The following is a 21,719-nucleotide window of genomic DNA, read 5'->3' as shown; positions in this document are numbered from 1 at the left end:
CAACAAGTTCAGTATTAACTAATTGGAAACCACTTGCAGTATCAGTTGACAATCTATCTAAAAATGTAGAAACCTTTCTGATTTTAATTGAATTCATGGTAAGATATCTCCCAAGATTTCTGAGAAACTTTCTCTTTTGTATCTATTCAGATTTAGATGTTCACCAAATTCAAAAGTACCCTTTTCATTTCTGTCAACATGAAAAAAATTTGGAAAAACCAAACCAAGGTAACATGTCCCATACCAGTGGTCTGGGAGGCTAAAATATGCTTTATTGCCACAGATAAAATAAATCCCAGGAAAAATTGGATCCTTACCACCTCTAAATCCCCATCCCCCAATGATACGATATGTATCCTCACATTGACTAGCACCCACAAAATAATTATCATACAATGTGTTATCTCTTCTGATACAAAATTTACCACTAACTGGTTCATCAATATGAATAGCATCATTAGTATTAACACCATTTAGTTTTGCATCCTCCATCTGCCAGTATTTGGATTTAGCATGTTTAAGCATTTCATTTCTCTTGTAAACAGCCCTTCTCTCCTCAACCATGTTCAGGAAAGTCTTTTCGTCAGCTCTCATTTTGCACGTTAAATTATTTCTATAAGCATACTCGTAATTGAGTTTGTTAGTAACTAAAAAGTATTCCCTCATCTGTTTCCCAGGTCTCACTCTGTTCAAGCTGTTTACAACTTTGAGATTTGCAAAAACCTCATCAAAGTCTGAATAATATTATTCTAAACGACCAGTTTGATAAAACAGACTAGCAATTACACTGCAAGTAATGCCATAAGTGAGAGGAAACATATTATATGTAACTCCCTCTGAAACAGAAGCAGGCAGTTTCACACAAACATAGCAATCCTTGACATTCATTACTTTGACATATTCAGACACAAGCCTTGAAAATGAATTGCTTGAAAAATCTCCAATAGATCTATCTTGATGAGACTCAGGATCATGATTAATAACTCTGCTGGACTTGCCAGCATGTTTCTCATGTTTAGGCACTACCTTACTAGTTATATTAGTTTTAGCTTTTTGCTTATTAACATCAAAAGGATAGACCACAGCTAAAATTAACCAAAGTAAAATTAATAATATCACACAAATTGAAGTCATTTTACAGCATCTCTTAAAAATCGAACACCTAGAAGTATCTGATCTAGGCATTTCAAAATTCAAAAACAAAAATTTTAAATTCAAGTGTAAGTAACTAACAAAAATTATATCCCCCCTTTAAATTTTTTTTTTTTATAGAATAAAACCCTAAACACCTTTTCTTCGACCTTATGTCACATAAATATGTGCTCTCCAACTAAACACAATTTCTTTGACCTAAAGTCACCGAACAAGTTTTCTTCGGCCTTATGCCAGGAAACAAAAAGTTACCTAACAGATTTTCTTCAGCCTTATGCCAGGAAATAAACCTTTATCTAATTTCTAACAATGTCAATCCTTGTCACTGATTTCTAAATCTTCCTGACTGCTACTTTCCACCTCAACAATTGGTGGAATAATAATATAGGTCCACTCTGGGGACTTATATTTCTGATTTGGCTTTACTACTCTTTTTGTCTTTCGAGTGATACCTCAATTTTCTTGTTTTCGTTTTCGTTTTTCTTTTCAAATTCACTTCCCTGACTAGAAACCTCGTTGATTTGATCTTTTGATTTCTTCACTAGTTTGAATTTCAAATTGTCTTCAGGCCAAATGTCTCCTTTTCTCAAGACTTTTTTCTTTGGCACACATTCGTTACATTTAGATTTCCAAGCTCTTTTTCTGAGTTTTCCTATTTCAGATTCTTCATCACTTTCATCAGTATCTGTATCAGAGACTTCAAATCTGTACCTAGGAACTTCATTACTCGGCAGCTTCACTCCATTCGAAACAATACCTTTACTGGTACTTGGTAATTCTTCTTCTTCTTCAGGAATCACCTTCAGCTTCCCAGTCTCAGGCTTTTTGCTCTTGATCCCAGAGTTACTTTTTCGCCTTTCAATACTCTGGTTCAGATTTTCATCTCTCTCCGAATCTTCTGCTTCTTCTGAATCTCCCTTATCTTTCAGAGACTCTTTTTCAAGCAGATCGTCATCATCAACACCTCGATCTCCAGTTTCGATATTCAGATCTTCTTCATTCAAGTTCTGACTCTCATCCAGATTCTCTTGATGTTGATTTTCTTGTTGATCATCAGACTCAGGATCTTCTGGGTCTCCTTCTGAATCTGAATCAGTTGTTGTGTCACTGTCCTCATCAGGATTTTCAGGAGGTGGCACACGAATTGTATGGCTTGGATGTATCCAACTTTTTAGTCCTCTGCACTTGATTGCATTTGTTGTAACTAAAATAACTTGTCTTGCTTTCTGCCACCTTGGGACTAAACAGTTTCTTCTTCGATGAACTTTGGTCCTTACCCAGTCTCCAGGTAACAAATCATGGGCTTGTACTTTCTCCTTTGAAATTACATCTGTTCCCACCTGATGAAATATAGAATTCACTACATCAGACAGGTTTTGGCAATATTCAATGATTGCACTATCATTAATACTCATTAGTTTGCCAACTGGAACAAAGGCTTGTCTCATTACTCTACCCATCACTATATCGTGTGGGCTAAGACCTGTCCTTTTGTCTGGAATGCTTCTCATTGACAAGTGGAAGTGCATCTGTCCGCTTTACTCCTGTAGCATCACACATTTTTGAAATTCTATTCTTAATAGTTCCATTTATTTGTTCAACAACACCTGATGCTTCTGGTCTGTATGCACAATGCAGCTTCTGTTGAATATTCAAAGCCTCACAAACCAATTTCATCAATCTGTTTTCAAAATGATTTCCACGATCACTTTCAATGGTGACTGGAAATCCGTACCTAGGTATGATCTCACTAAGATATAATTTTGCCACAGTAACTGAGTCATTGTGACGAGTTGGTAAAGCTTCCACCCATCTTGAAAACAGACAAACAAATACCAAAACATATCTTAGTCTGTTGTGCATCGGCATCTCAATGAAATCCATTTGTAATCTGGTAAAAGGACCAACCCTCCCGTCCTATGGTTCCCAGGCTTACAACAATTTTTCTGCTGGGATTCATCTGTTGGCAGGTCAAGCATCTTTGGCAAAGTGACTCCGCAATTATTCTAAACTTTGTGTTAAAACATGTTTCTCTGAATAATCTAATCATGGAATCTCTTTCTAAATGTCCTGGACCATGACACATCCGTGCCATATCAGCAATCATGCAGTCCAGTATTACAGGCCTTCCATCTTTGTGTACCCAAATTCCATCTTCCTCTCTTTGTCTGCAATCATTTTTTAACCATGTGTTTTTCTCTTCCTCACTTGCCTCATCTTGTAAGTCTTTTACTTCCTGCCATGTTTCAACTACAGAAATTAGCATGAGAGAATTCATTGTGTGACTTTCGTCTTTTTCCCGATTGATTGAGTAATTGTTTTTAGCGCAGTACTTTGCAATCTCATCTGCATATGCGTTTCCTTTGGTGATGTAATCATCACCTTTTTTATGAGCCGCACATTTGACTACAGCAATTTGTTCTGGTAACTGAATGCCATCAATCAATCTCTTGATCAATTTCGCATTTCTCATCGGTGTTCCTGCAGAAGTTAAATAACCTCTTTGGGACCACAGTTGTCCATAATCATGAACAACACCATAACCATATTGACTATCAGTCACTATGGTTACTCTTTTGCTTGCTGCTTTTTCACATGCTCGAATTACGCCAATTAGCTCTGCAATTTGTGCAGAACGAATTCCATTCAGAGGTGAACCTACAACAACATCTGAGACTGTGCACACTGAGTATGCTGCTCTCAGAATCCCTTCATCATTTCTCAAACAAGATCCATCTACAAAATAGATTATGTCTGATTCAGGTAAAGGAACATCTTTTATGTCCTGTCTTGGTTTTGTGCAGTAATCTACAACATCCAGGCATTCATGATCAATGTCATTTTGGTTACTTACCTCAGTAATAACTCCATCTGGTAATAACGTAGAAGGGTTTAAATTCACACACCTTACAATTGACACATTGTCTGAACCCAGAATTGTTTTCTCGTATTTTGTCAGTCTGCTACTTGTCAGATGTTGAGTCCTGCTTCTGGTAAGGAGAATCTCAACTGAATGAGGTACATATACTTTTACACGAAATCCCATAATGATATCTTCACTCTGCTCAAGATTTACACTTGTTGCGGCCACTGCTTTTAAGCAACCTGGCAAAGCTTTTGCAACAGGATCCAAAACAGCTGAGAAATATGCAATTGGTTTTCTCAACTTCCCATGCCTCTGAATTAGCACTGACAATGCACAACCTTCTCTTTCACTGCAGTAGAGTTCAAATTCGTTTTCATAATCTGGCATACCCAGAGCAGGAGCTTCACATAAGCTCTTTTTTAACTGCTCAAAAGCTTCCAGTTCAATTTTTGACAGACTAATTGGATCTTTTATGTCTTCTTTTGTTAATCTCTGAAGTGGTTTTGCAATTACTGAAAACCCACTAATCCATTGTCGACAGTAACCAACCATTCCCAGAAACATTCTCAACTGTCTTTGTGTTGTCGGTGGTTGTATTGCTCGAATCATTTTGATTCTCTCAACTGTCACTTTTCTCTTTCCCTTTGCAATTCTGTGACCAAGATATTTCACTTCTTGTTTACAAAACTGCAATTTTGCTGGTGACACTTTATGTCCCTCTTCTGCCAAACGATTTAATAGGGTTATGGTATCAGTAACACAATTTTCTCGTGTTTTGGCTGCCACAAGCAAATTGTCAATGTACTGCACCAATGTGGAATTACCTGGCAATATCAGATCTTCCAGGGATTTCTTTAACAATTGATTAAAGATAGAAGGACTCTCAGTATACCCTTGAGGGATACGACACCATGCTAGGATCCTATTTTGGAACCTGAAAGCGAAAATTTGCTGGCTTTCTGGATGTAAGGGAACAGTAAAGAAGGCATTACACAGGTCTATGACCGTGCACCATTCTGCATCATGTGGAATCTGGTAAAGAATTACTGCGGGGTTTGGAACAATGGGACAACATGGAACAACAATCTGGTTAATTTTTCTCAAATCCTGAATAATTCTGTATGTTCCATTCGGCTTTTTAATACCCATAATCGGTGAATTACATGGGCTGCTTTCAATTTCCTTTAACACACCTTGACTTATGAATTTTTCAATCACTGGAATGACACCCTCAATTGTCTCAGCTTTCATTTTATATTGAGGAACATTTGGAAAAACTATTCCCTGCTTAACAGTGATTTTTACTGGATCTATGTTTTTCATGAGACCCATATCATTACCTGTTAGGTCCCAAATTGTTGGATTAACTGGCTTTTTGAGTTCTTCTGGCAAGTCATTTTTATCAAACACCGGAAACAGTAATGTTTTTTCTTCATCAACCATTAGCATAGTCAATTTATAAAGCTCATCTTCTTCTGCAGTTTGCATTTCAATGCCCATCTGGTGAGCAATATATTTTGCAATTCATTTTGCACAGTATATCACGACCCAACAGATTAACAGGACTGCTGTCACAAACTAAAAATCTGTGTTTATCTTTGTAGTTGCCAATTTCTATTTTTACTGGTTCTGTTAAACTTGTTTTAATTTGCTGGTTAGCTACACCTACAACTTGGATGGACTCACCAGAGAGAGGAAGGTTTTCTATTTCTGCTGATCTAACAGTAGAACGGGTAGCACCTGTATCCACAAGGAAGGTAACATCTACATCATTAACTTTTCCACTCACAAATGGACCAGACTGATCCACCTCAAGAGTGGGTCCAAGCACACACTCTTCTTCCTCTCTCAGGCACCGTCATGAGTAATCCTCTGATGAATCACTCTCCTCTTTGTCTTTTAACCAAAATTGAGAAGCATTTGACATGTTAACTTTTGACACATTTTTAACCGAATTACTCCCACAGAAACCTGTTTCAGGAGAAAATCTCTGTGTGTTAGCACTACCAGGGAATGGTGCTTGAGGTATCTGACTCTGCTGAATTTGATTCTGCTGTACCTGATTCTGTTGCTGAAACTGGCTTTGCTGTGTCTGGCTCTGCTGATTCGCTATCTGTCGCTGTAGCTGTCGGTGCTGACTTAACTCATTCAGCTGCTATTGTAGCTGTTGCTGTTGCTGCGTATTTAACTCACACTGCACCTGTGGATTCAACGAATTATTTTTAAAATTTCTGGACGGGTTTTTACACTCTCGTTTCCAGTGTCCAATTTCGCCGCAATTAAAACATGGAAGCTTTTGTTTCAGCTCTTCAACATTTACATTAAATTTTGGCTTATTGTTATTAAAATTACCCTTGACCTTTCCCTGTTGCATAGAGGCTAACTGTTGTTGTTGTTGCTGCTCAGCTACCTTCACTTGTGCCCACATCGCTTTCTGCTTGAGATTCTTTTGCCTTGCGTCTATCTCATCACTGCAATATTTTGCTTTTCTCAGGATGTCATCAACTGAAAGTGCTTGCCAACAAACAATTCCATTTCTAATCATGTCACCAATTTCAGGTCTCAGGCCATATACAAATCTGTATATAAAGTGGCTCATGTCTTTTTCACTTAATTTTTCATAGCCACTGTACTGTTTAAAAACTAACAGTAACCCTTCATAAAATGAATGAACTGATTCTTTTGGTTCCTGGTTTGTTCTGTCTATTTTAACCCAGTCCACTTCTTTCGGGTGAACTTTTGCTTTCAGCCAATACATTATTTTATTATAAATGTCCATGACATCTTTTGCTGGGGCACCTGTAACCGGGTCTCGGGGAGGTTCTTCTTTAGGCCAATCTATAGAAATGTTGCATTCTGTCCAAAGATCTGATGGGACAGCAATGTCAAAGAATCCATCCAAATCAATCCACAGAACTTTTGACACTTATAAATCTGTCTACCTGTCGGTACCACTCAACTGGTTTTTCCCTCAAACGTGGAAAATCATTAGTAAACAGGAGAATATCCTGTCTGGACCAAGGAACATGCACATACCCTCCTCCAGCTATTTCTCTCATTGGAAATTCAGAAACTACATCATTTCTTAGTCTTTTATCCTGTTCTTTCTTTGACCATTTTATTCTCCATTTACCTAATTCACCAAATTTTCTGAGAAAACCTATTAATTCTCTTATGTGTGTCATTCTTCCAGCAGCATTTAGATTGTCAATGTCCCTCTCAGAGAAATCCACCCTGTAATGTTTCTGTAAATGTTTCTGTTTGCTCAAATCAATTTCTAACTCAGCAGCCATTTCTTCCAGTTGTTCATACCTGTTTTTAGTTTTCCACTGAATACTTTTGCAAATAAATAGCAATTCATCATCCTGATACAATTTCAAATTGTCAGTACCAATTGTGCCAATGATTAATTCCTCCAGGTCAGCCTTTAATTTAGCTACATCAAGCTTTTTATAATCAGGAGCTACAGGGGACAATCCATTTTGAGATATTTCTGTTCTTTTTAAGCTTTTCTCTGACAAACCTGAATCTGAATCTGCCACAGTTGGTGTTTGAGAACTCGACAAACTTCCATTTAAAGTTAAATTTGGCATCATAGATTTTTCTCTATGAATCTCTGAAAGTTCTGAATAAAGTCTTTCAGCAACCTTTTGAATTTCTGCATTTACTGGAACTGTCAAAGCTGTTTGTCTATTGTCTCCTTGATCAAAAACTGGTACAACAGGACCAATAGTTATGGCAAGGGGCGACCAATCGGTCCCCCCGAACGTATGGCAGAGTACCACGATCCCCCCGGGAAGCCATCTTGGGAGGGAGGCGTGTCTCGGCTGGTATGCCCGAAGCGGCGTAGCCGGGGCGCGCCTTTTCCCGCCCTAGAGTGGGTTGGCCTAGACACTGACGCGGCTGGCCACGCCCTTGGGGCAGGCAGGGGTGGGTTTACGCCCGCCCTGAAGACGGATAAAAGGAGGAACAAGACCAGAAAGCATCCTCTTGTTCCTGTGCTCTGAAGCTGCACCTCCTCGCTGCACGTGAGCTCGAGACGGAACGAAGAGCCATTTTTGAGCGTTGTAATCTTTCTCGTTTGTGTTACAGATACTCTGTTGGAGAATGCCGAAGAAGGCGGGAAAGCGGATGACTACCGAACAGATGCTGCGTGTTCTCATGAAGGAGATGACCGACCTAAAGAGGCGGATGGATAAAAACGAGGAAGGGGGCCCGAAACGTCCTTTGGAGGGAACGGCCCCGGGAGGAAAAGGCAAGAGGCCCAGGAGAGGAGCAGCTGGGGGAGATACCCCGGGTCCCAGTGCCCCGCTCGAAGTACCCACTCCTGTGCCAGGAGAGGGGAATCCGATTCCCGTGGTGGTCACCCCCGTGTCCGGGGAAGACATGCCGCCCGAGCTGGCAGCACAAGTAGCAGCGTGGTTGGGTAAAAGTAGCAAGGGCGCCACGGCTGTTGACGCGCAGGTGTTAATGAAGCAACTGCGGGAAACTCGTGAAGCAGCGAAGGTATCCACGCCGGCTGCGGCCGCAGAGAAGCCACAAGGGACGGTTTTAGTCGCAGAGACAGCGTCCAGTTCAGGTAAGCGGCCATTGCCGATTGCGAGGGAAGAGTCGGCTCCCTCTCGAAGGGAGAGGTTGGGGCAGCATGTTCCTTTAGCTATTAAAGAAAAGATATGGGCAGGGGAATATGTAAACATCTTCTCGTTGCTTACTGATCATTATGAGATGGAGCATGTTAAAGGTCAGAAGGATCTCATGCATCCGAGTGTTTGGCGCGCAAAGATGGCCGCCTTTAAGGTTAATGAAAACATTGGCAATTGGGGCAAGGCATGGGGAATTTTCACATCGATCTTGGGAGAACGGAGGCCCGAATTGCTACCCGAGTTGCCGAGTTATCAGTCAAGGATCATGGGCTACTCGGTATCACACAAGGGTAATCATTGGTTTTGCTATGATAATCTGTTCAGAAAATCAAAAGAACATGATAAAAACTTAACTTGGGATTGTTATGATTCTGTGTCTAGGTCCAAAATGAAGGGGTTTGCTGGAATTTTAACAGGAGTAAATGTACTAGGCCCCAGGGATCGTGCAAATTTAAACACGAATGTAGTGGGTGTGGGCAATCATCCCATCCTGAGTCCACGTGCAGAGCCAAAACGGGTGATAACGGGGGTAGAGGAGGTGCCAAACAGGTCTAACATAGTCCGAGGGGCACCTTTACCTACCCCGATTGATACCTTGGCAATGATTCCCTGGCTCAGTGAATACCCGGATCGTGCTTCTGCTGGGGTGTTGCGGAACGGGTTTTCATATGGTTTCCGCATCCCAGTGGGGGACTTTCAGGGTGTGGAAAAATGCAAAAATCAGATATCAGTCTTGCAGCATACGACCGTGGTACAGGAAAAGATCCGGAAGGGGGTTACTCGAGGTCGAGTCGCCGGTCCGTTTAGTGTACCGCCGATGGCTAACTTTGTCTGTTCGCCTTTAGGAGTGGTCCCCAAGAAGGACCCGGGTGAGTTTCGGCTGATACATAATTTGTCAGCCCCACGTGGTCTTTCCGTAAACGAGGCGATAGACCCGGAAATGTGTTCGGTGCGGTACGATGAGGCCGTGGCCATTTTGAATCGCCTGGGGCCCGGGGCGCTGATGGCAAAATCTGATATCGAGTCAGCGTTCCGGTTGCTCCCGGTACATCCAGACGATCAGCGTCTACTGGGTTTCATGTTTCAGGGTCAGTATTATATGGATAGATGTATGCCGATGGGATGCTCAATTTCTTGTGCCTATTTCGAGAAATTCAGTAGTTTTCTACAATGGGTCTTCACAAAGAAGACGGGTTTTCAACATGTGATGCATTATCTCGATGATTTTTTGTTCCTGGGGGCAGCCGGGGATCCAGAATGTGGGCAAGCTTTGGCTGCATTTTGTGTTTTAATGAATCAGTTTGGCGTGCCATTGGCACCAGGTAAGACGGTGGGTCCTTCGACTTGCCTCGAGTTTCTGGGGATCGAGTTAGACTCTGGAGAAGGTTGTCTTCGTTTACCAAGTGATAAAGTGTTAAAGTTCAGGGCATCCCTGCAAATGTGTTTGAGTGAAGCTAAGGTTAAGCTGCATCAGTTACAGCAGTTAGTGGGACAGTTGAATTTTGCCATGAGAGTTATACCTATGGCCCGCCCCTTTTCCCGTTCGATCGCTCAAGCCATGGTCGGATTGAAGGAGGGCCATCATCGCACGAGGCTCTCGGCCGAGGTCCGCCAGGACATGCGCATTTGGTTGGCATTTCTGGCGGATTTCAATGGTCGAGTCGTCTGGAATAAACCAGCCGTGTCCTCTGAGGAGCTGGGGCTGTGGACAGATTCGGCAGGGAGTGTAGGTTTTGGTGCCATTTTCGGTGCTCGATGGTCTGCACAAAAATGGCCGGCATGGTGGCATAACAGTGGACTGACAAGTAACATTGCCTTCCTGGAACTTTTCCCCATTTTCGTGGCCCTGAGAACGTGGCCCGAAGGTTTCAGAGATCACTCTGTGGTATTTTGGTCTGACAATATGGCCGTGGTTGAGTGTATCAATAGTCAGGCAGCACGTTGCAAGTGGGTTTTGAGGCTGCTCAAGGAAATCGTATTACTGTGTATGCAACTGAATGTGTTGTTCAAAGCAAGACATGTCCCTGGGGTAATGAACCAGGCGGCTGATTCCCTTTCTCGTTTTCGTATGCAGGCCTTCTGGGGTTTTCTGCCCACAGCGGACCCGGAGCCGGCACCCTTCCCCGAAGCTCTTTGGTCTCTCGGTGCCCCGAACTTCGTAACCTCGTGGGAGAGAGTTTAGCACCCAGGACGAGGAAGGCATATGAAGGGGCGTTCCGGTCCTATTTAGCCTTTTTGGGGACTACTGGGGAGGAGCTTTGGGGCCAGGAGGAAGGGGTTGTGGACTTTCTGATGTCATTACATCTGGCAGGGAAAACGGTGGCCACGGCCCAGAGGCATCGGGCTGCCATTTCCTTTGTTGCTAGGGCTCATGGGATCCAGGACCCGACAGCGTCTTTCGTTGTGCAAAAAGCGCTACGTGGGTGGCAACGCCTTGAGGGTCGCAGAGTAGATGAGAGGCGCCCGATAGGTTTGGATAGGTTGGCCCAGTTATTATCCAGACTCCCTACAACTTGTTCATCTCAGTTTGAGGCAGTGTTATTCCGAGCCGCTTTTACGCTGGCATTTCATGGGGCTATGCGGGTAAGCGAATTAGTGGCAAGGAACAAGCAGGATGTGACGGGAGGACTGTGCGCAGAGCACGTTCAGATCAGAGGTGAGACGATGACTGTCTCGTTTGTGAGGTCCAAAACCGACCAGAGTGGGATGGGTGACTGCATAATTGTACGCAGGATTCCCGGGTCGTCCATGTGCCCAGTGAAGTGTTTAGAGGATTATTTAACACAAAGGGTGGCATCATGGGGGGGGACCTTGTTGAGACACGCGGACGCCACCCCACTGACGAGGTTTCAGTTTCAGCGGGTGCTTGCGATGTCGATTACAGCTGCGGGCTTGAACCCGGGTGAATTTGGGACCCATTCCTTTCGGATAGGGGCTGCTACAGAGGCTACAGCAAGGGGTCTGAATGTGGAACAAGTTAAACGTGTGGGGCGTTGGTCCTCCAATTGTTATAAAAGGTATGTGCGTTTGCACATGTTGTGAAGCCGTAATGATGTACTCACGCTTCATGTTTTTTGTTTGGTTTTCAGTTACGCAAGCCTACGAGGCGGGGCGGACTATGCAGTCGACCCAACACCGGGCCAGCGGTCAGACATCACCGGCTGTTAAAAAGGAGGTGTGGGTCGTGGGCCCTCATACGTGAGGCGTGCCGCAGACGTATTCAAGGCAGGTGACATGGTGCACGTGGCTGGGGAATACGGGTACAGTGTGTCCTTCTACGGAAAGGGCGGTCTCTGTATTGACCAGTTCCAATCATTTTTCGAGGGTTTGCTAGGGCGGACGAGGTCACCGCCGTCTGTAGTCATAGTACATCTTGGGGGCAATGATTTGGTCACCACTGGTAGACGACTTCTCCTGGAAGCGATGCTTTCCACTGTAAGTTGGTTAGCGAGGAGAGTTCCAGGGTGCACGATTGCGTGGTCCCATATGATCCCACGAAAAGTGTGGCGGGGGGCTTTTTCGGTTTCTGCTTTAAATCACTCTGTAAGAAAGATTAATAACAAAGTACGTAGGTTGTTCCGTTCCAATGCACTGCATTCTATCGCGCATGGATGTATTAATGATGACAGTATGTACTTGGGGGATGGTGTTCATTTGTCTCGGATGGGGAATGAGTTACTCATAGGAGACTTCATAGCTTGGCTGAAGACGTTAAACATGACCTTTAGGTAGGAGTGTGGTGGGGGGTCCGGATAGCCGGTCAACTATCCGGACCTGTGGCGGTAAGGTCATGATCGGTGAGCACTAATTGGAAGATCCCTATGAGTGGGCGTCACCCATTACGGATGGGGGCGCTCGGGGGAGGTGGCCATTGGCCCCTCAACGGGGAGGCGGTCCCTTCTAAGGATGGGTCGCCGAAAGGAAAGGGAAGGCGGTCAAGGCCCCTTCATGGGTAGGAGGGGTTACAGCCCCCTCCTGGGGAATTTCCCGGGGCCAGTACGTCTGCGACGGCAGATGTGGTAAGTTGTGTGGGGTTTGGGGGGGGGGTCTACGCTACCTTCTAGATACCTCACACGAGTCCTCGTACGACCTTTAAGTGGCGTCGAGTTTTATTGGGGCCCCCGTCAAGTCAAGGGAAATTGGTAGTTGCACTTGAGGTAAGCCTCCGTGCCGCCCCTCTCAAGTGAGGGGGATATGTCTGGGTTAGGGATCTTGACACCGGTTACGACCTTGCCGTTGGCCCTTAAACGTTAGGATGTACAATTTCAAAAGTTAAGTAAATGTTTGGTAGGATGTTAGTTCGGCTAGGAGAACCTTTGTACTAGAGGATATGTTAAGGTTAGCCAAACATCGCAATGTGGTAATGAAATTGTACATAATATGAAACTGTTTATTTTAATGTTTTAATTTTGTTTCATATTTTAATAAATACGGCCCGGGAGGGTCATTCCCTCCCGTCTCCAAAAACTTCAGAACTGTTTCTGGTTTCCCATCCTTGGGGATTGTGTTGAGAGGGGGTGGCGGGTATCTCAGCCATATGGCAAGGGGCGACCAATCGGTCCCCCCGAACGTATGGCAGAGTACCACGATCCCCCCGGGAAGCCATCTTGGGCGGGAGGCGTGTCTCGGCTGGTATGCCCGAAGCGGCGTAGCCGGGGCGCGCCTTTTCCCGCCCTAGAGTGGGTTGGCCTAGACACTGACGCGGCTGGCCACACCCTTGGGGCAGGCAGGGGCGGGTTTACGCCCGCCCTGAAGACGGATAAAAGGAGGAACAAGACCAGAAAGCATCCTCTTGTTCCTGTGCTCTGAAGCTGCACCTCCTCGCTGCACGTGAGCTCGAGACGGAACGAAGAGCCATTTTTGACCCACCCACCAGCCCCTGAAGACAGCGAGTGGTTTTAAATAAAGTTTGATTGATAATTCTGATTTTCGTTTACAGGTTGCGGTATTATCGTGAAGATTTTGAGTATGCAATAAAGAATGATTGTTTTGTGTTATGTTTTGCAAATAAAGTATTCTGCTTTAGTGTTCATCAGTAGGCATGCTTTGAATAAAGTTGTTGTTGCTACTGTCTGTTATATTTAGTCTTTAGTTATTTAGTTATCATTGTCGTATTTATTTTGGTCGGGCGGTAAGGTCATGATCGGTGAGCACTAATTGGAAGATCCCTATGAGTGGGCGTCACCCATTACGGATGGGGGCGCTCGGGGGAGGTGGCCATTGGCCCCTCAACGGGGAGGCGGTCCCTTCTAAGGATGGGTCGCCGAAAGGAAAGGGAAGGCGGTCAAGGCCCCTTCATGGGTAGGAGGGGTTACAGCCCCCTCCTGGGGAATTTCCCGGGGCCAGTACGTCTGCGACGGCAGATGTGGTAAGTTGTGTGGGGTTTGGGGGGGGTTCTACGCTACCTTCTAGATACCTCACACGAGTCCTCGTACGACCTTTAAGTGGCGTCGAGTTTTATTGGGGCCCCCGTCAAGTCAAGGGAAATTGGTAGTTGCACTTGAGGTAAGCCTCCGTGCCGCCCCTCTCAAGTGAGGGGGATATGTCTGGGTTAGGGATCTTGACACCGGTTACGACCTTGCCGTTGGCCCTTAAACGTTAGGATGTACAATTTCAAAAGTTAAGTAAATGTTTGGTAGGATGTTAGTTCGGCTAGGAGAACCTTTGTACTAGAGGATATGTTAAGGTTAGCCAAACATCGCAATGTGGTAATGAAATTGTACATAATATGAAACTGTTTATTTTAATGTTTTAATTTTGTTTCATATTTTAATAAATACGGCCCGGGAGGGTCACTCCCTCCCGTCTCCAAAAACTTCAGAACTGTTTCCGGTTTCCCATCCTTGGGGATTGTGTTGAGAGGGGGTGGCGGGTATCTCAGCCATACTGGTACTGTCACTGCTTCCATGCCTTTTGTCAATTGTTGAATTAAATCTTCCTTTGCTTTATTATAACTAGAAATTTCTGGAATATCAACAGGTATTCTCCTTTCCTGTTGCTGGAATCTATTTTCTCTAGGTGTGCTACAATGATTTACTGACCCTACCCTTTCAGGTAATTTTAAAAATCTGGGAGAACCTTCCTCAGCTTCTCTAGGAGGTGCACTTGGAGAGGTTTCAGTAGAAACTCTCAGAGTAGGTTGTGAACCTGCTAGATAAGGTGGCGGTTTGGGTTTAGCAGCATAAATATCTTCTAAAACTGCATCATCTAATTCCTCATCAATTCTCCTACCAGCTTTTTGTTCTAAATCTTCAGTAATCATTATTCTTACTGGATACAGACCATCATACATGTTTGCCTTTCTCCAGCTTTTCACCTTTTCCTCATGTGTTTCTTTATTTACAACATATTTTTAATATTTAGGTGCTGAACACTTGCTTTCGCGTTCAAGTTCCATCATCTCAATCTCCCATTCAACTAAAGCTTCAAATTGTGTAGGTCTTGGCTTTGGCAGAAGATCCATCATTTTTCCTCTCAGATTTTGTAAAACTTTCAAATTAAATGACCCATCTTCTGGCCAGGCTAGTACGCCAACATTTCTGGTATAATGCATCCAGTTATCAAACCAAATTACAGTATGATAACCATATTCGCCTTCCATATAGGCTGCAGGTGTTTTGTACTTATGAAGTAATTTACCACCACGCGTTTCAATTTTTTTATCAGGTTTAAAATAATTTTTCACCTTCTGAAACCATGAAGGCTTTTTCTCATAATCATTCCAATAACTCATGTTTGTGACACAATGCTGTTGAGGATACTTTGGTAGCCTTTCTTTCTAGTGTACAGTGCTCGTTGATGCTATGACTGTTGTTGCTGCTATAACTTTATCTTTATTTGCAATTCTAATGGCAGCTGCTAGTTATCTGCTTTTACCCAGTATTTTAATAGCCAAACCAGTGTCCTTTTCACCTCTGCTGTTGTTGTCCTAACCAGGGTGGCTGCTGTGATATTCACTACCAATGTCGTGATAGATTTCAAAACGAAGCTCTGGGCACTAGCGCTCGGAAAATCAAAGCCCTAATACTCTGGGCAGAAGTAAACAACACCTCGGCCAATCACAGTGTCACAAATGCCTCAGCCAATCAGAGCACGGCGCTCCAGCCAATCAGAGCACTGCTTTCACGAGCTCAGCCAATCACAGTTCTGCTAAGACACTACGGCCCTTCAACCAATCAGTGCGCGGCCCTGCTATGATGCTGCGGCACCCTGACCAATGAGAGCGCGGCGGCTGTGACGTAGACAGACAGACTCCATGAAGTGGGCATACGGGGAACCGCCCTTCAGTGGATCCGCTCCATCCTTGCCGACAGAACCCAAAAGGTCAGACTCCAACCCTTCCCATTTGAACCCATAGACATCAATAGTGGAGTACCTCAAGGATCATCACTCAGCCCAACGCTTGTCAACATCTACAGGGCCCCCCTCACCACCATCATCAGACAGCTTGGGCTCAGAATAGTATCCTATGCTGACGACACCCAGCTCATCCTCTCCCTCACAAAGAACCCTGAACACACCAGACTCAGGTTCCTGGAAGGGATGAAAGACGTCATAGCCTGGATGAGCAACATCTGCCTAAAGCTAAACTTGAAGATGACAGAGGTCCTGGTCCTTGGACCCTCCCCCACTACTTGGGACAACACCTGGTAGCCCTCGACCCTCGCAAACCCACCCAACTTGACGGACCACACCCGGAACCTCTGCATCATCCTAGACTCCTCCTGCTCCATGACTCGCCAGATGAACGATGTCACCTCGACATGTTTCAAATCGCTCTGCATCCTCAGCAAGACCTTCAAGTGGATCCCCCATGAAGACAGAAATAACATCACACACATGCTCATAACTAGAAGCCTGAACTACTAAAATGTCCCCTACGCAGAACACTGCAACCATACTCGTCCTCTGCACCCCATGACATGAGCACATGATCCAACACCTGCAAGACCTCCACTGGCTCCCCATCAAGAAGAGAGTAACCTACAAGCTACTCACCCATGCCTATAAACCCCTTCACAGCATCAAACCTAAATACCTCAAAGAACACATCTCTTTAAATGTACCCAAAAGAAACCTCTGTTCCGCTGACCTCGGCCTAACTGAGAACCCAAACATCCACAGAAGCAGAGAAAGTGGAAGGGCCTTCTCCAGAAGCACATCCAAGGCCTGTAACGAGCTCCTAGTCAACATCAGATGCTCCCCTACTCTGCACACCTTCAGGAAAAGTCTCAAGACCTGGCTTTTCGAATGACCCAGAGCTGTACCCCCCTAATCCCTCCCTCAGTTCCTTGATACCCTCACAGGATAGTAGCATGCTTAAAAATCCATGATTGATTGATTGATAAAATAGATGGAACTTGAGAGTGTTTGAACAGCAGCTTACAGAACTGTTCATTATTTTTTGGGGGGGGTTAAATATCATTCAGATGTGTTTGTAGGCCAAGTGATTCCTTGTTCTAGAATGTACGTAGAGAACTGCATTACAAGGCATCTTTAGAGGTGAATGATGTGCTTGTGCTGGTTCTTATATTATCCTTTAAAGTTTATTTGGTAGATGGAATTCCATAAATGAATTGGAGAGAAAATGTTGTGTAGTTCATAAATCTCCTCAGTTTTGTTTGAATGATTTTTTACAAAATGTCATCTGTGGTGTATGACACCACATTTATCATTGATGAGCAAATAATTTAAAAATGCGCTCTATGTGTCAAAATGAGGCTTGAATTGCATGATCCTTTGAAGTATGTAATAGAATATAGATGGTGGTATTACTAAATTTGGAGGCGGTACCTTTTCATTAGTGTGGGTTGAGGTGCTACGGTACATCATGTGCTTCAGAGGGCTGTTGGAGAAGGCAGACTTGAAGGGCGACAAGACCTCTCAGAAATGCATTGTTTCCTGTCCACTACACACAGTCAAGCTCACCACTGAAATAGTAAAAGTAAACACAGACTTTAATAGAAAATATGAACACTCATAGATTGGCAACAAAATCCAGTACCATCCACCCCACGCATCAGAATTCTAGGTAAACCCAAAGGGTGGAAAAGCGATGCAAGCAGTGAAAGAAGATGGGTGAGGTTGAAGGTGGAAACAATAATCATAACACATAGATTGTAAGTAAAAGAGGACCTTAAATGCTTCAATAAATGTTCTTGAGGTCTTTGATTTATAGCTCTATTCTTCTTGGTTACCCTTTGGTCACAAAACTAGACAGAGGGTATATACTGTGGAATTTGATAGTATTTCCATTGTTAATGTTTAGAATTGAACAGTTTTCAGACCTTTTCAATCCATAGTACTCTGCAGGTAATTGGTAGCTCCCACTACTTTTCCAAATTCTATCAAGGCGAATGATCGAATACTATTTTGAGATAATCATTCAAACTCTGGCTAAAAAGGGTCCATTGAGCTAAGTTTCAGTCGGAAGTAGTAGGTCAAGGATGCCAACACGATTATGTCCTCATTATGAAAGTTATATTCTCAATTTCTTCACGCTTTGTGAAATAAAATATAATAAAATGTATTATCTGGGGCAATCTCTACATAATATTCATGTGTAGAAATGATTTATCTATTGAAAGAGCTTTGAACAGTAACATCTGGACTCAACATATTTACCTAACATTGAAATCAGGAACATAGATCATGTGAGGCTTTTTTATTGTCCTTCGGAAAAAAGTAACTAATACAATCCAAACTGCTTTGTAACTTCTGTACTCCTGTATATGTGCATGTCAATAATTTGACAGCTTTCATCTAATTGGAAATGTGAAATGATGATAGCCAAGTGCCCATATCCCATTAAACATCAATACCTTTGAGTTTCCCATATTAATGAATCTTGTCCTTTTAATTGTAGAAAGTCACAAGGTTCCAATACAGAGAAGCTACACCACGAGACAAATGGAAAAAAGAAATCAGACCTCAGAAAATGAGTTCCTAATCAAAGGTTTTGTGGATTTACCGCATCTGCTGTTTCCAATCTTTTTTGCCCTGCTGTTAATTTATATGGCAACACTGGTTGGGAACTTTCTTATCATGGCAATTGTTTATTCCAACAAACAACTGCACACACCAATGTATTTTTTCCTATCAAACTTAGCCTTTATTGACATCACTTACACAACAACAATTTTTCCCAAAATGCTGGCAGATTTCTTTCTGGCAAGACAACTAATTTCTTTCACTGGATGCCTGTCGCAGATGTATTTTTTCATGTCCTTGGTGTCTGTCGAATTCTTCATTCTTTCAGTGATGGCTTATGACCGTTATGTGGCCATTTGCAATCCCTTACGGTACATAAATGTCATGAATAACGTAATGTGCATTAAACTGGCAGTAGGAACCTGGATAGTTGGATTCATAGATCCAATACCACATACTGCACTACTGTCTGGACTCTCCTTCTGTGGGTCTCACACAATCAATCACTTCTTCTGTGAAGTAATAGCTGTGATGGCACTTTCTTGTAGCAGCACTGCTACAATTGGGAAAGTGACCTACTTCACGGGTGTGGTCATCGGACTGGGGCCTTTTGTTTTAATTATGACATCATATATCAACATCATCTCAACAATCCTGAAAATCAGGTCCACAGAAGGGAGGCGCAAAGCCTTTTCGACATGTGCTTCTCACCTCACTGTGGTAATTTTATTGTATGGTTCAATCCTTTCTACATACATGCGACCAACATCAATATTTACAATGAATGAGAATAGACTGGTGTCTCTGTCATATGTGGCTGTAACTCCTCTGTGTAACCCCATTATATACAGTCTGAAAAACAACCAGTTTAAAAATACCCTGCGGAAGACTAAGAATAGACTACATAGTTGATTAGAAGCAAAGAACTGACATGTGTCTCTATATGGTCTTAAATCATGTAGCATACAAGTAAATGTTACTTAGTGATAACCTACCTAGCACATAGTGCCCTTTAGTATTCCTCCAAGTCTACTCAGAAAAACAGTTGTGTCTTCACAAATCCCATGTTAAATGAATTATAGGACTCATTTACAGGAACAATAAACTCTATTTTTTTGTATTTTGCCGTTATGTATTTCATTATATTATAACATGTGTTCATGTTGGACAATTTGAATTTTCAGATTTGACCTGTTGCATCTTTAAATATTTCTGATGGAAATCATCATCTTCTTCCTGGTTTCACCCCGATTTTCAACTTTTCTTTTATTGCTGGCTGTGGAACTCTGTGCACTACAGCCCTGCTAACCATTTGTAAAGTGACTGTGCTCACCTTTCAATATTTTGAAACTGGTTTACCCCTGGTTGACATAGTTAATTTACCTACGAGTCAAAAGTATATGATGCAAAGTATACCGATGACATTTATATGTCACAAGAAAAAGTGACCGTGTAAACATGGCTGTAGACTTACTATCTGTAGTATGCCTGTGCAGTTTTAAAACTGTAAAGTTGACCTGTTAAAATAACCCTTTTTGCTGGGCCTAAGCTTCCCTTTTAAATATTATAAATCATCCCTAAGTATGCTGTACTCCCCTGAAGGTGGGGTGTATGGTATTTAAAAATAGGACATGTAAATGTTTAGTGGTAAAAATATATTTACAGTGAAAATGGAAAATGCCCTAAAAGCTGCATTTGCTGCAGCAGGGTTGGTTTCTCCATAATAAAGCATTGGGATGCAATATTATATTAAGAATTATTATCTTCTGCTGACAAACTATTACAAAGTCTTTGGTTTGACTTTTGAAGTATTTATGACAAGCACAATGCATTAGAAAAGTTGAATTCGTAATAAATATTTTGTAAAAGTTACTTTTGGGAAGTTACATTTTCCCTCCCTAAATTTTATTTATTTATAGAGCACAAACTTGACCTGTTAGGGTACCAGAGCACTTTACAGAGTCAAAGAGTCATACAATAGGCATGATATAACAAAAGTATATTGTAAATTAGGGAGTGGGGTGCTGAATATAAGAGGAAATGGGATGCATTAGCTACAACTGCCACCCGGTGTCTAAATAGCCCCCTTGATGAGATGTGACCCTACTCCCAGAGCTTAGACAAAGGGTTCATGGGGAGGTGTTCTGTTCACCAGGCAGAATGTCTATTTGGGCTGAGCATAGAACTTAATTAACTTTAAAGCGACCTACACTGTCACAGTGTGATGTAGCTAACACCAAGTCCTTATCACCCCTACGTCTTGTTATTCAGCCAGGCACCAATCTCAGTGGGAGAGGAAGTACACCAAAACTGGTTTTGAGTGAGCACAGAGGAAGAGTTGCTCATTTCCCTGGCTATACCTCTAGGCTGGGCACAGAAGCTCGATACAGGGAAAGAAAGGACATACCATCATGTTTTAGGTACAGAGGGGCACTGTTGGATTGTTTGCCGTAGGTCACTATGAGGAAAGCAGTTTATTAAATATAGTGGGTGTGCCAAATCACCATGTAATAAACTGACAACCATCTTGAGTTAAGCTTAATTGTAAAATCATTAGTCAAATATTTGCAGCTGTGGCTTTGAGTAGTCAGGCTTTAAAAAAGGAACACATGCACAGGGTACAAAATCAGGTAAATAAGAAAAATAGATCTCACTTTTATATGAATCCTTAGATAACAAAACAAACAAAATCCCCTGGACGGATTTGGAGATTCAAATTATTATGCAAATAGTAAACCACTGATTTTCACTCAATTCACAAACAAGCATTAGCAACTACTACAGTGACTTTGAAAACTTCTGTAAAGAAGGGTTTGGCTTCTCCGACTCACAGATTATGACTAGCACCTGCAGGAAGTGAGCCACAGGGGCCTCAAACACTTGGTAGAACAGTTACCTTGAAGACAAAGCAGTCTCCAGTCCAGTTCCAGGGTCTATGGGAGAACCGCCATCAATTTCAAATGAGTGGTCCTGATGCAAGGGATATAGGGTACTGAAGATACAGAAGGATGTTGAGGAAGCTGATCCAGTGACAGGGATCTTCTTGTGGCCACCTCTTGATTCACAAACATGGTGGTCCAATTTTTACCACAAAACATGGTGGTCTTCGGGTATCTGGTTACAGTGAA

At 42.9% G+C, this 21,719-nt stretch overlaps 1 protein-coding gene across 1 annotated transcript in view; it reads left to right on the top strand.

Moving 5' to 3' along the window:
- LOC147700738 (olfactory receptor 5V1-like) overlaps positions 1-19,707 on the top strand; it is a 138,972-nt gene extending 119,265 nt beyond the window's left edge. Inside the window, exon 4 of the mRNA XM_086929739.1 lies at positions 18,527-19,707. Within this exon, the coding sequence (XP_086785865.1) occupies positions 18,527-19,503 (977 nt within the window). The 3' untranslated portion in view covers positions 19,504-19,707. The remainder of the gene's footprint in view (positions 1-18,526) is intronic.
- The last annotated feature ends 2,012 nt before the right edge of the window (positions 19,708-21,719 follow it).

This window comes from Lissotriton vulgaris, chromosome 7 (assembly GCF_964263255.1).
Source record: "Lissotriton vulgaris chromosome 7, aLisVul1.2, whole genome shotgun sequence".
In the NCBI taxonomy this organism is placed as follows: Eukaryota; Metazoa; Chordata; class Amphibia; order Caudata; family Salamandridae; genus Lissotriton; species Lissotriton vulgaris.
This window is presented reverse-complemented; position numbering and strand designations above follow the sequence as displayed.